At 39.8% G+C, this 14704-nt stretch overlaps 1 protein-coding gene across 1 annotated transcript; it reads left to right on the top strand.

Annotated features, from left to right (window-relative positions):
- Positions 1-14224: 14224 nt before the first annotated feature.
- On the top strand, positions 14225-14704 carry LOC127214523 (10 kDa heat shock protein, mitochondrial). The gene has a single exon (XM_051174909.1). The coding sequence runs from the start codon at positions 14278-14280 to the stop codon at positions 14584-14586; it is 309 nt and encodes a 102-aa protein (XP_051030866.1). The 5' UTR covers positions 14225-14277; the 3' UTR covers positions 14587-14704.

The following is a 14704-nucleotide window of genomic DNA, read 5'->3' as shown; positions in this document are numbered from 1 at the left end:
TTTCTTTTTTAACCATCAAAATTTAGGAAGATTTTTGTATTCTCTCCTCTGCTAATCTCTTTTGAGACATCCATACAGATTTCTCTGGCTTTCAGGCCTGATGTCTCTCTCTCTCTCTCTCTCTCTCTCTCTCTCTCTCTCTCTCTCTCTCTCTCTCTCTCTCTGTATTATGTTTTGTTTTGATTTTTTTTATATCCCAAGCAATTTAAGTAGTACCTATTGTTGGGATTCACACATTTACACATTTACAATTACATTTTGGACACTCAGACACTCACATGTGTGGCTACACCATACATACAGAGCATTCATATATATTTTAGCTCTCTTTTTCTTTAGACCAAGATTAGTTTGTTGAAATAAAACATCCTTATTGATATCTCTTGTAATGCGACTGTTATACACAACCCTTAAATTATGAGCATGCAAAATCTTAACAATTTTCAATAAATTCACCTGTTTCTGACAGGCTGCATTAATTTTTCCATACACTTGGCTGGGAGTTAGCCACCGCAGGAGTTCTAAGGCTTATGGCCTGTAGGCCTTGTTCTTTAAGTAGTCAATTAAGATCCTCAGCCACCTTTTCCCATGTCAGGGGGTGAATAACCTAAGGACAACTTTTAGAAAGAAAAAAAAAAAAAGAAAAAAGAAAAAAAGAAACTTACTCACTCTTTATATGAAGCTCTAATTCCTCTTTCTGGAAAGGAAGACTTGAAGTTCCTAATGAACTTAACTTCCTTGGACAAGGATTAACCCATTATTATGGAACAGAATGTGGGGGTGGAGGGGGTGGGCGGAGAACTCACCAGGGAATTGGGTGTGCTCATGAGCAGTGAGGACAGATTCCAATTTCTCACCTGGCTGCAGCTCTCAGGTCTTGCAGGTCTGGCCAGCTTCTCTGTGGTTGCTACCGACTTTCTTCAGGGGTAGGGGCTCTGTTCGGTAAAAACCCTCCCTCGAGCAACACCTTGGAGACCACTTGCCCCGACCAGAGGTGCCTAGTTATTCGTGGGTCCAGGTGGGCTTGAACTTGAAAATAATGGGAGAGAAAGAAGGAGAGAGACCAAACAATCTCTGTCAAGGTCTCACTTTATTAGGCACAAAGAGGCGTTTTTAAAGGAAAGCATGGAGGAAATGGGGAGGGGTAGCTGTGCTGACTCTGGGGCTCTGGTAATGTCCCAGGCCATAAACATCAGACCATAAATGTCTGCTTAATTCAGTTCCTGGTGTCTGGTTCATCTCAGTTCCTGGGTTGAGTGGAACAGATTGCTTGTTTAGCACTTTCCTGTTTTACCAAGATAAGGCTCAATTAGAGTTTTAAGGTGTAAGTCATTCTGCAAGAGGATGTGACTCAAGGCTGGCTCCCAACAGACATCTCAAAATTCACAATATGCTGTAATTCACATTAGCTGTCAACTTGATGGCTGAGTTTTCATCCATTATGCTTTGGTTACATCTGTGTGAGATTATGTTGATCAACATAGGGTGAACCAGGTTAAACTCTGCTGCATAAAGAAGGTACTGTGAGCAAGTGAGAGAGCCAGAGATGAGCTGACAACTGCATTCCTCCACAGTTTCTTCCCACTGCCCTGCTTGAGTCTCTGCTGTAATTCTCATTAGGGACAGTGACCTGGAGTGTAAGCTAAGTAAGCCCCTTTCTGGCCTGCATTGTGTTTGGTCAGTGTTTTAGCACAGCAACAGAAGCACACCAGAATGGTAAGATATGATTCTCTTCTTTTCAACTGTGGTGAAGTAAATGTATGTTTTATTGTTTATTTTCATCTCATTTGTTCTTTTTCCAAGATAGGTTCTTAGCAATACAGTCCTTTCTGGCCTTGAACTTGTGACTCCTGTCTCAAGCTTCTGAATGCTGAGCAAGGCATGTACCATCCCACTGGTTTGTAATTTTCACTAATTAAATATGAGATGGTTACATTTAAGTTTCTTCATCTATATTTATTTGTTTTGAGGCAGGGTCTTGCTTTGTAGCCAAGGCTAGCTTGGAGGTAATAGCAGTCATCTGTCCATACTTCCAAGTGCTACAATTATGAACTTGCACTACCTGAATGTATGGGCTTTTTTTGTAAAAGTAAACAATGATATATGTTTAGGCTTAAATTTTGTGATGTTCAAAACAATTTTGTTGTTTCTTTAAAGAGTTAATTTTTAAAATTTTTCTGTATACTTAGGCTTTTCATTCGAAACTTCCTAACATTTAGAGAAGCCCATGCATGCCATTAGACTCTGTGATCTCAAAACTGGGGTTGATGAAGGAGGGTTGAATGTTAGATACTAGGCAAGGCCTAATCTACAAAAGTATTGTTAGGAACTAGCAGCCAGCTGACCCCTGCCCCAACGATGGGCGGGACGCTATTGGCCATGTCATCCCTACATCAGCTTTACCTGGCGCTTACCTGCCTGCCAGAGGACTCGGTTAAAGCAAGCTCGCCAAGTGTTTCTCTCTCTCTGCCTCTCTCTGCCTCTCTCTGCTTCTTTGCTCTCTCTCTCTCCTGCTTTCGGTTGGCCACCAGCTACCCCTTCTTTCTCTCCACTCTCTCAATAAACTCCAAGTGGGCACTGAGTCTCGTGTTTGTGTTTCTTAGGCATTAGCTGCAGCAAAAGAACAACAAGTATCTTTTCTTTTGCTGTCCCCCATCTACTCCTCAAAGAGAAAGGGCCTATTTTCAATAGTCTACTACCTGTGACAAACCAAGCTGAGAAAGCAGTAAGGCACTCCATCATGTATAAAGAGTGATCAAATTATCCCACCACAGGGAGTGGCCTCGAAAAAGCCAGTTCATGTACCTGCCATGGGTCCTGATTTCACTGACAGGGGCCCCTCAACATATCACCCACATTCAGTGGGTCTAGTTTGGTGCCATGAATTTTCCATAGCTCTCAGTCCATAGTCTGTGATCATAAGAGTGACAGTAGGAGGAAGTATACCTTTTTTTTTTTTTTTTTTTTTAGAGTTGGCTTTTCACTGTTAGATGAAGTATGACTCTGTGGGTCACACAATTGAGCTTTCTTACCTTCAGGGTGTTGCACAGTGTTATTAGTCAACTTCCTGTTGCCGCTGTCTTAAGCTTTTAGGACTATAACTTCCAGAACCATAGGTGCTGCATGCTGCAATAATGATGATTAATTGAACCTCTGAAGTTTTAACTGAGACTCCTCAATTAATTGATTTTATTGTTTATTCTTGTTTTGTTTTTAAACGTAGTCAAGGCCGGTGTTGTCTCTTCACGACAATACAAACCTCACAAAGACAGAAGTTACTACCAGGGCCTGGGGTATTGCTGTGATAGGCTGGGCCTATGATACAGTTCCTCAGATGTGTTCTCAGGAGTGTTGTTCTGCAAGCTTTCCTCTCCCTTTATGCCTCTTCGTAGTGATTTTTTTTCTCAGGGCTATAAGCAATTTAAAGAGCCAAGAAATGGTGCATGTTTCACTCCCATTCTTTTCTCTCTAAAATGACTAGGTGAATACAGCATGAAGACCGTGTCATGATGTAAGTGTGAGAAGCACCAGGATTTTATAACTATATTGGAAAAGAAGAAGACATTTCTAATGTGAGTAACACACTTACTCTTCCACACATGTACGGGTTATTTTAGGATGCAGTGACCTATGATGATGTACACATCAATTTAACTCAGGAAGAGTGGGCTTTGCTGAATACTCCCCACAAAACAGTCTACAAGTATGTGATGCTGCACACTTACAGAAATCTCACTGCTAAAGATAAGATTGCATTTTCCTTCTTGTTTGAAAATAAGGGGATAGGTTTCCTTGCTTATTGATACTATTGTCTAATTTCAATTGAGTAAAGACAAAATTAGTTCTTAGAATTTTTTAATATATTAACTTACATTTTGTACTATTTCGGTTAATATGTCATATATAATCTGGTCTTATATTTCAGGCTACATTTGGGAAGAATTTACTATTGAAGAACATTGTCAATGTTCTAGGAAGAAATGAATGGAAATACATAAATTTATACAAAATAACCTCTGAAACCATTTTAATTTTTCATGCAACTTTTACATAAAAACAACAGGGTAAATAAGCACAGCTTAAACTTTATTGATTTCTCTTAATTTCTCAAAAACAAGTACCTCAATGTCACATAGCTATTCTGTGTTTTCAAGGAATTCCTGTGCAAAAAAGACAAGGATACAATGACTAAACACATACCACTGTTTGAATTATAGCCCCATGAAAGATATGCTTGTTTTTGCAAGACGTAGTTTCTCTGTATAGCAGTGCCTGTCCCTGGAATTTATTCTGTAGACCAGGCTGGTCTTGATCTCAAACATTTACATGCCTCCGCCTCCTGAGGGCTGGGATCAAAGTTTCACCTTTGGGAAACATAAAACCATTTGGGATACATGAGGAATAGGTATTACAAATCAGTAAGGCTCTGAATAATCATATCAGGGTAAATTGAGTGGCACTGATCTTTCTGCAGTGAAAACAAGTGGTACGGATGCTGCTGCCTTATTTGAGACAGCAGGCATACAGGCATTTAGGGGCTTGGATAGGAACCTTAGTAGGTATAGGCATCTGCACCTCCATGATATATGCCTGAAGACATGAACTCAATCACCAGAACACATCAATGGAAGATATGTCTTATGGCATCTGCATTCCTCAAATGCATCTCATGAGCAAACATACTGATACATAGTAAGAATAATATTTAGTCATTCTTACTGGGATAGTGCAGGCTCTTCCTGATTTTGATTATTTAGAGATCTTTCTGCAAAATTGGAGTTATGTGAGTTTTGACATCCTAGTTAGTTTTGTTGTGTTGCGTTTTGTTTTATTCCCATTGGCTCCAGACCTTTAACAACCATTTTCTCTATCACAGGAAATTCTGGATAGGATTATTACTGAAGAGGAGGGAAGCCTCTTGAGACAGCTTATCAAAAGCATATATGTTGCAATCTTGGCATTGTGCTGACCTTGCCCCCAAACTATGGGCAGGACAAGCATGCCCAACATGGCCACATCATGGATACCTCTTCTCTCCCTCTTCTCTGCTCTGTGTTGGCTAACTTTTTTTGCCACCTTTCTTTTCCCTCCAACAATGAACTCCAGGTGGCCTCATTGAGTTTCTTGTTTGTGTTTGATTGCTAACTGCTGTAGCAAATGGACAACAATATCCATCTTTCAGGAAGAATTGAGTACCCTTTGTAGTGACTTATAGGTGAAGCCAGATTTCAGGTGTGTCAGTTTAGAGTGCTTGGGAGCTGGTGGGTATCCAAGACAGAGGAATATGTTGTCAGTTTAGCAATGCAAATGGAAAGCATTCTAGTTGGAGGAGGGATATATATGACAAATGTGGAAGGCAGTTAACCTATTCACCCTGCTTACAATATTTCTGTTTTACAGAGCATAATAATATTTTAACTTTAGAGAAATGGGAGGCATTAATGATTATTTGAAAGAGGAGGTATGGAAACATTGAATAAATGGATTAATTTGTAAAGTACTTCCCTCAAAACCATGAAAACCTCAATTCAATCCTCACAATTCTTGCAAATTAAGCCAGATTACAGGGTTGTGTTTTATGCCTTTCACACCAGTACTTTGGATGCAGTGGCAGAAAGTCTCCAAAGGTCAGCCTGTTCTACAGAGTAAACTTCAAGACAGCCAGGGCATCACATAGGAACCTTGTCTCGAGTGAAAAAAACATAATGGTTGCTAGGTGGAATGAGAAGCTTCATTTCCAAAATACCTAAAAGTAAGACAGCAGCTGAAGATAGGTTGAGCAGTTGCGAGCATTTTCTGCTCATGCATAGGAGCAGGTTTCAGTTCCCAGCCCATGTGGTGGCCTACAACTGTCCTGAACTGCTATTCCAGGGAATCCAGCACTGACTTGTGACTTCAGTGGTCAACACACTTAAATACATATAAGAAAGAATCTCATAGTCTTGTAAATTAGGCTTTATGTAAAAACACAAGGTAGACACTATCACCCCAAACTTGATTTCTGTCCTCCATTCATTCTTCACATATATGTCTGTGCTACCATCCACCACCACAGAATAAAGTGGATACGTAAGAGCCAATTATATATAGTGATACAAATAGTTATTACCAGACAAACTTTAAACTTTGTGGCTCTTTTAATGATCAAAGCTGTACACCACTCAGCCATCCAGAATGGTTCTGAAAATATGGGACACCCAGGGAGAGTTGAAAGATAATAATGAGGTATCTCCTGTTCCAATGACTATTAAAGTAAAAGCATATCACCCATGTCTGTAGATGGAGTAAGACTAGCAGTCAGACTGCCTTTCAAAGGTAAGGATAATTGATCCCTGGATGTGAAGAACATTCAGGAAGACCATGACATTAGAGCATTTTCCTTACTTTAATATAAATGATGTAGCTTTGCTACATTAAAAAAAAAAAACTACTTTTTTTTTTCTTAAACACTCAATTTCACTCATGTGAATTTAGGCACATGAGAACCTTTGGAATATACTATTAGATCTGTTTTCCCTGAATATAAGGCAATTTTTAAACAATGATAAGTGAAACTATATTTTTTACAATATATGAATAATACTCACTCTACTGCCTTCTTTATCCACTAGGAATCGAGCAGGATCTACTGTATTCATAGTAATTGGCAAAGAGGTGATCATGGGAATATTACTGTAAGTATTGTGTAATTTGAGTACTGTATTGAAAGTAAAAAACTGGCCGTGTTTATACTTTCAATATAGATTCTGCTGAGTACATATTGCTTTTGTCCCATTTGTGAGGATGGAATTTCATTAAGATTGTTTTTACCTTGGAGCAGGGCAATAATTCAGGGGTATTTTACTATAGTATAAATTGGAGCAATCTGTATTGACTACCAAGATATTACATGCACAGCTATAATTCAGGGGTGTTTTACTACAGTATGAAGTGTAAAAGGAAGTTGAGCATGGTGACTGATACCTGTAATCTTAGTACCTGAAAATGAGGTTGGAGTATCAGGACCCTGAGGTATTTCTTTGCCACATAACACAAGTCAAGCAAGAAACAAAGTCATAATTGTTCTTTCTTGCTAGAAGTATTAGGTGATCCTTTTTTCATTATTTTCTTTTCAACATAACCTACATTTTTGCCAGTTTACCTCTGTGTAATAGCCCTGTCCATCTTAGAACTTATTTAGTAATCAAGGGTGGCCTCCAACTCACAGATAACCACTGCCCTTCTGCCTCCGAAGTGCTAGAATTAAAAAGGTATGACACCACCCCAGGCTTAAACTGCCTTGTATGTAAATTTAACCATTTGGCATTCCTATTATTTTGTAGTTCCATTACCAACCTTGCACCTTACTATAGTCATATCTGGTTTCATTAAAAAAAAAAAAAAAAGAAAGAAAGAAAGAAAGAAACAAGTCTCCATTAACTAGAAAAGAATTGGACACTCAAGTAGAATTTCTCAAAAAATGTAAAAAAGAGAGAAATCAGAAACATAAACTACTCTTATGCCTATGTATGATGTGGATATCACCTCTGACCCCACCATAGAGAAGCTGAACCTGTTCCAACAACCTGTGGCAACTTTGAGCCAAACAAAGGTATGCTGCTGCTGCATTCATTCCCCCCAAAAATTTCACTGGACTTTTATGTATCTCATAATAATTTTGTTTATTTTAAGAATTTAGGAATTAACAGTTTGTCAATATTAATAAACAAATCATATTGTATATGAAAAAGTTGGAACTAACTTCTGATTCAAGGTTTGAAAAAGATGTAGTGTGTGAATTTCAAAGTGTATATTCTTTGTCATTGCAGAGTATTGTGGCACTACATACATGGCTTTTGCAGGTAATTTGTGCTCAGATTATGCAGTATCAACTCACTTGTATTTATCAATTTGAAAAACCTGACAGCTTTTGCCTTAATTTTAAATAAGGAGCCAGTGTGTATTAAGGGAGTCAGAGGTAGGCATCACTTCATATTGCGGTAAATAAGGGTCAGGATAAACAAATAGGCCGAATAGATGTTTATTCAGGGAGAAATAACTTACAACCTAGATGTTTTTTCGTTGTTGGCTTTTCATGAATAGATACAGGGAAAGCTCCCCTGACCCTAAATGGTGTGGAAAATTTTAAATCTTTTTTATGCCCTATTACCTGTAGTTTTTTTTCTGATGTATCAGACTGAAGGTCTTTTAAAGCCTGAAATCTATTCACCATTGTTTCTTTGAGTGTCTGAACTTCTTGAATTAAATAACTTTTTAGAGACTTCATTGTATCAGTCAGTTTCTTACTTTCTCCAACTACAAATGATTCCATGTTTTTAATCTTATCATCCTTAGATATTATCTGAATGGCGTGTAAACTGCCTTTCAGAAACAATGTTCTATCTGCTAGCTTGCCATTATCCTCAGACATGGAAGAGATTTTGTCATCTAGTCTTTCTATCTGATGTTTCAGTTTTTTAAACTTATTAGTAGCTTCCTCCGACCAGGAGTGGGCTGTTTTTGCTAGTTTGTTAATGCATTGCATTGTTTCTGTTCTGGTTATTGAAGTATCTGACATTAAACAAATTATACCTTTCAGCTCGCCAACGCCATCTTCAATATTCTGAATCTTTCTTTCTATATTTTTTATGCTTTGAATTTTATCATTTTCAATGTTTTGAATCTTTGTCTCTATGTTTTGGATTCCATCATTTTCAATGTTTTGAATCCTTGTCTCTATGCTTTGAATTTTATCATTTTCAATGTTTCGAATCTTTGTCTCTATGTTTTGAATTCCATCATTTTTAATGTTTTGAATTCTTGTCTCTATGCTTTGAATTCTATCATTTTCAATGTTTCGAATCTTTGTTATTAAGTCTCCCATGGTTTGTACAAGTTCCTTATTGTTTGCTGTAATCTTAAACCATTTCTTTAAGAATATCATGTTAATGATGAAACCCATTGCTATTACAAAATAAAAGTATATATTGGTCCAGTCATAAGTTTCTTCTGCTAAAATCCCTTCTACATATGAAGTAAAATAATTTCTAAAGTTCTGCATAGTAAAATTATCTGCCATAGTTATAGAACAATTTATCTCAGATTTTATATCAGCTTAAATTGCAAAGGATGTTACAATTACCTTAGGTGTAATTCTGCTGTCCTGGAACTTTGATGCTTTTAGTTGTATATCTCCGCTTGTGGTAGCTACGCCTGGAGGTGTGTCATCAAATAGCGCCCTAGCCGCCCAGGCTCGTCTGATCCCGGTTCCTGTAAAAAGTTCTTAACAAACTATGGCAAGCAGAATTTTGTTAAAAGGGGACTTTTGGAGTTACTTGTAACACAAGACGAAACGCGTGCAAGCCGGGCGGGTGCCGCCGGGCGGGTGCCGCCGGGTGGGTGCCGCCAGGCGGGTGCCGCCCGAGAGGCTCTGCGCGAATGCAAAGTCCCGTGCGGAAATGGGCAAAAAATGTTAAGCGGTAAGTGCCTTCTCAGGTCTGCTTTAGCGGCAAAGATCTCCTTTGCAGTAAGGAAGAGGCAAATGTCCCAAAGCTGTGGTGAGTCCACCTGGTTAAACCCTGCCCGTTGGGGAAGGTGGGGAGGGGGGGGCGGCTTCTGCCGCCTGGGGGCAAAACCCAGGTAAATCCCGCTTCTGACACCAGATATTGCGGTAAATAAGGGTCAGGATAAACAAATAGGCCGAATAGATGTTTATTCAGGGAGAAATAACTTACAACCTAGACAGATAAACACCAGGAAATTCAACCCGATCCTCTCCTGTCTGAGTCACGCCAGAAAGAGAGCGCCTTCCTGCCCCTCCGACCTCCTTCCTCAGGTCACCTCCGCCCATCGCTCCACCCCCCAATGGGCGTGGTCAGTGCTACAGAAGGACTACCTCACTACAACTTCAGTTTTAGGCCAGCCTTGTACACAGAGTGAGTTTGGGGACAGGCAGGGCTACACAGGGAAACCCTTTCTCGAGTAAACAAACAGAAAGGGACAGAATAGGTGAAGACAACCAACCATAATACAATATGGAATATATCTCTTTGTTTAGTGTGTGTGTGTGTATGTGTTACAAGGAGAGAGAGAGAGAGAAGCAGAGAGAGACAGAGACAGAACAAGAGAGAGATCACTTGTCAAAGTCAATTCAATTCCAAGTGTTCATCTTATTTATCACGTTCTCATTTATGAAGGTAGACTTTTCTGCCACTGAGACTTACAGATCTCTCTCACCTTTCCAGTGCTAATATGTAGTTGGACTTTCTTGTCAGATTTTCTTGGAACAATTCATCCCTGAATAATGACACAGACATTTCTAAATTATGAAAGATTGGCCTTTAACTTAACCTTGTTCCCAACGATTTCCTATAACTTAACATATGTCTATTAGTCTATTGTCTATTATTCTGTATTTGCAGCTCCCTCCCTGTCTTCCTGGCATGGGTCCAGGCCTAGATTCATTCCCCTGAGTTTTTCTCTCAGCCTAGCAGTCCTGCCTAAACATTCCTTTTGAGCTATTGGCCATTTAGCTTTTTATTAAACCAATTAAGTGCCTTAGGCAGGCCAGGTAAAAAGCACCATATTTTCACATAGTGATTAAATGTCCCACAAGTTTAGTTTTTAATCATCCCCTTCTAGATTCAGCATTTTTCTTGATCTCAGGTCCTTAGTGTTTAGTACTTTATTGACTGAGATACCTACTCAGCCCCTATTTTGCTTTTTTTGGTGATAGAGGCTGAACTTAAATCTTGTAGTATCAGGAATTCTAGACCCCAGCCAATGACCCCTAATTATAGCCCATAACTTACTACTTTTTAATTCAGAAACAAAATCTAACTCACCTTTTGTGTGAATAAGAAATGTAATAAAGATTAATTAATGTCTCAAAATGCATAGCACTAGCCATTTTAAGTAAACTAATGCTTATTTATGTTAACAATATAAAATTTTAATCCTGAGATGATCATGGTGTTACATGCCTTTGAACCCAGTATTCAGGAGCCAAAATCATGACTCTCAATGAATTCCAGGCCAGTCACAGATACATAATGAGGCCCTTTCTTAAAAACACAACAATGGAAGAGATAGATGACTAAAAGTTCAAGCATACTGACTGTACTTACAAAGGATATGAGTTAATTCCCAACAACCACATGGTAGCTCACAACCATCTACAATGAGATTTGGTGCCCTCTTCTTTTCTACCAGCAGACATTCAAGTAGGATACTACATATGATATATAACTTTTAAAAATGAAATAAAACGTCCTACTGGATACTTGAAATGCATCACTGGGTCAGCTGTCTCAATGTGTTTCTGCAACTTGATCTTGTCCTCTCTCTCTGCATCTGGATTCTAGTTAGACTCAGTGTTTAGTTATGGGTGTTTGCTTATGTTTTCTACAGATACTAGATGAGGGCTCCATGTAGTGCGTAAGTTAGCTGTTGATCTCATTTTCAAGGAAGGTCATTTATGGAAGCCTTTCCACTGTTGCTCAGATTGATAGTTGGAGTCAGGCTTGTAGGTCTCTAGATATATCTTTAGGTTCAATTTTCTCTTCAAACCAATAATGGCTTGCTCTTTTATGTTCTCTCCCTCTCTACCATGTTCTACTTTTTGTGCCTGGCTTACCTCATTCAGGATTGTTTCTCCATGTACCATCCACTTGCCTGTGCATTTCAAGATTCTATTTTTTTTTTTTTTTTGTAGATTAGTAGTCCATTGTGTAGATGGGCCACAACTTCTTTATCCATTCTTCAGTTGAGAGGCATCTGGGTGGCTTCTAGTTTCTTGCTATTACAAATAATGCTGTTATGGGTATAATTAAGCACTTGTCTTTGTTGCATGAATGTGGATAATTTGGGTATATGCCTATGAGGGGGATTGCCAGGTCCTGTGGTAAACCAATTCCCATCTTGCTGAGGAACTGCCATAGCTATCTCGAAAATGGCTGTACAAGTTTGCACTCCCAAAAGCAGTGGAGGAGTGTTCCCCTTTCTACACATCCTCTCCATCAGTACTCAGGAGCCAAAAGCATGAATCTCAATGAATTCCAGGCCAGTCAAAATTACACAACACAACACAAAATTACACAACAATGGAATAGATAGATGACTAAAAGTTCAAGCACACTGACTGTACTTACAGAGGATATGAGTTTATTCCCAACAACCACATGGTAGCTCACAACCATCTACAATGAGATTTGGTGCCCTCTCCTTTCTACCACCAGACATTCAAGTAGCATACTACATATGATAAATAACTTTTAAAAATGAAATAAAACGTCCTACTGGATACTTGAAACCCATCACTGGGCCTCTGCTCGAGAGGCCTCAGCTAAAGACCGCCAGATCTCTGTTAGATCCACCAATCCTCTTGCGAACATTCTGAGTCCCTGCATACCGAATTGTTTTAATTAATTTATTATTTTTTATTTTACATGTCAATTCCTATCCCTCCCTCCCTCTTACATTATGTCCCCCTTCCTATGCACCCTGACCACCTTCCCCTCCCATTCACCCCCACTCCACATGTAGGGCTATGCCATCCAGGTGGGGTCATGTATTTCTGACAATGAGAGTTCAGTTTAGGGTATGGTTAGGGTTAGGGTTAGGGTGAGTGTTATGGTTGGTGTTAGCATTCGGGTTGGGTTCCTGAAGCCCAAGGAAGGAGTGAGAGCCCATGCCGAAGATAACAGGAAAGGAAAGTAAACTTCAGATAGGAGAGAGTTTCCCCTTAGCCATCTATGTAATTATTTGGGACCTTTGCTAAGCAATCAGTGGGATACGAGATGTGGCAAGAATCATTTGAGGCACACAGAGATAATGTGACCCAGAGCCACAGGTCAACACCTCTACCAGAGCTGATTAATAAAGGAACAGGGCCCTGCTGATATCTTGCACCTGGGTTTTCCCAAGGATCCAGAGCTCTTGGGGTTTGTACTGCAAAAGGAATGGGGGAAATGTGGGTAGGAGCAAGATGTGTAAACTGATGGACTACCTCTGAGGTCTACACAGAGAGGGAAACTTTGGAAAAACAGGGAGGGCCAGAATCAGGGTTTGGTGAGACAGCAGAACCTGGAGCCCATGAGACAGAAAGGTGAAACAGGAGCCCAGGTCTGATGAAGGCACATGAATTTTACATCCTGTAGTGATTGTTGCCTCAAGGGATGGAGTCACCTTTGATACGTGTGACCTTCCTGGCAGAGGTTGAGGAGCTGTAGTTCTGGAGAACCCTGACATGCCCTTGGTCAGCACCCAAAGAGGGAGCAGAGGCGAGGAGAAAGTCACATCCTTTTCAGAGGGAAGTAGTGCAGCATGCAACTTAGGGCTCCATCCCACAGCTGCCTGCAGTCTAAGCATAGAGAGGAATGCTGCATGGCAGGCAGTATCACTGAACTTCCAGGCCAGGACTGCCTAGTGGAAATTGTACAATGATGTTCTGTGTCTTTCCAGTCCACACACAGAAGCCACCAGCTACAAGTGGCTAAATGATTGTCATAATTAACAGAAAATTCCAGGCTCTTTCTTGACAAAAAATAGGCTTAGCTGCAAGTTTGTGGTATTGAGGAGTACTTGGCAAATGAAATTCCACATGAAGATGCGACCTACACTAGTTACTGTAGTGAGGCTACCCTGGACGTAATATCAAAATCCTGGAGACTGTAAGGATGTGGGCAGCTTCTGAAAAGGTCAGAGTACCTAGTGTGAGATATATGACCCAGGAAATACAGGAGAAGAGCCATTTTAAAATTCTTAATATCTATCTAAAAATACATAAGAAAAACAATAGCTTCATATACATAGTAGTATCAAAGTTTCAGTTTTACTTTCAAAATTTTTTATTTATTAAATGTGCATGCATTTGTTCCTGAGTGACAGGAGCCTTCAGAACCCAGAAGAGGGTATCAGATCCCCTGTTAAAAGAATTACAGATAGTTGTAACCACCATGTGGGTGCTAGGAATTGAACCTGGGGTCCTCTATGTGCACTTAACCACTGAGCCAGCTCTTGGTGCCCCAAGCCCTGCAGAGCTGCATTTGTTCTGAAAAGTGAATTGTATGTGTTCCTTTGGGACTGTGGCTGATACGTGCTATTCATCCTTAGAGGTAGGTTTCTCACCTGCAGCAAAATGCTGTGTATTTTTAGACTTAAGAGTTAAAACTCTGTTTCTAGAAGCCAGGTATGCAAGGGTCAAATTCCTCAGGGCTCAATTTTTAAAAAAAAAAAAAAAATCCACTCTCCTTGCAGCGGCGGCCCGAGTGCAGAGTCTGAGCTGCGGCGGCGCGAGTCATGGCTGGACAAGCTTTCAAAAAGTTTCTACCGCTCTTTGACAGAGTATTGGTTGAAAGGAGTGCCGCCGAAACTGTGACCAAAGGTGGCATTATGCTTCCAGAAAAGTCTCAAGGAAAAGTATTGCAAGCTACAGTAGTGGCTGTGGGATCAGGCTCGAAAGGAAAGGGTGGAGAGATCCAGCCGGTTAGTGTGAAAGTTGGAGACAAAGTTCTTCTCCCAGAATATGGAGGCACCAAAGTAATTCTAGATGACAAGGATTATTTCTTATTTAGAGATGGTGACATTCTTGGAAAGTATATGGACTGAAATCACTGAAATGGTATCACATGAAGCTGCCCATTCCGCCGACATTCTGAACTATTCATCATGTAAATAATTTCCGTGCCTCCCTTTTATAATAAACTGATGATGCCTAAACTAATAA

This window comes from Phodopus roborovskii, unplaced genomic scaffold, assembly GCF_943737965.1.
Source record: "Phodopus roborovskii unplaced genomic scaffold, PHOROB, whole genome shotgun sequence".
Classification (NCBI taxonomy): Eukaryota; Metazoa; Chordata; class Mammalia; order Rodentia; family Cricetidae; genus Phodopus; species Phodopus roborovskii.
The sequence above is the reverse complement of the archived record's forward strand: the minus strand, read 5'-3'. Positions and strand labels throughout refer to the sequence as shown.

Bases quoted from the DNA above. Each gene is read 5' to 3' on its own strand.
- LOC127214523 (XM_051174909.1), top strand. From the start codon at position 14,278: ATGGCTGGACAAGCTTTCAAAAAGTTTCTACCGCTCTTTGACAGAGTA.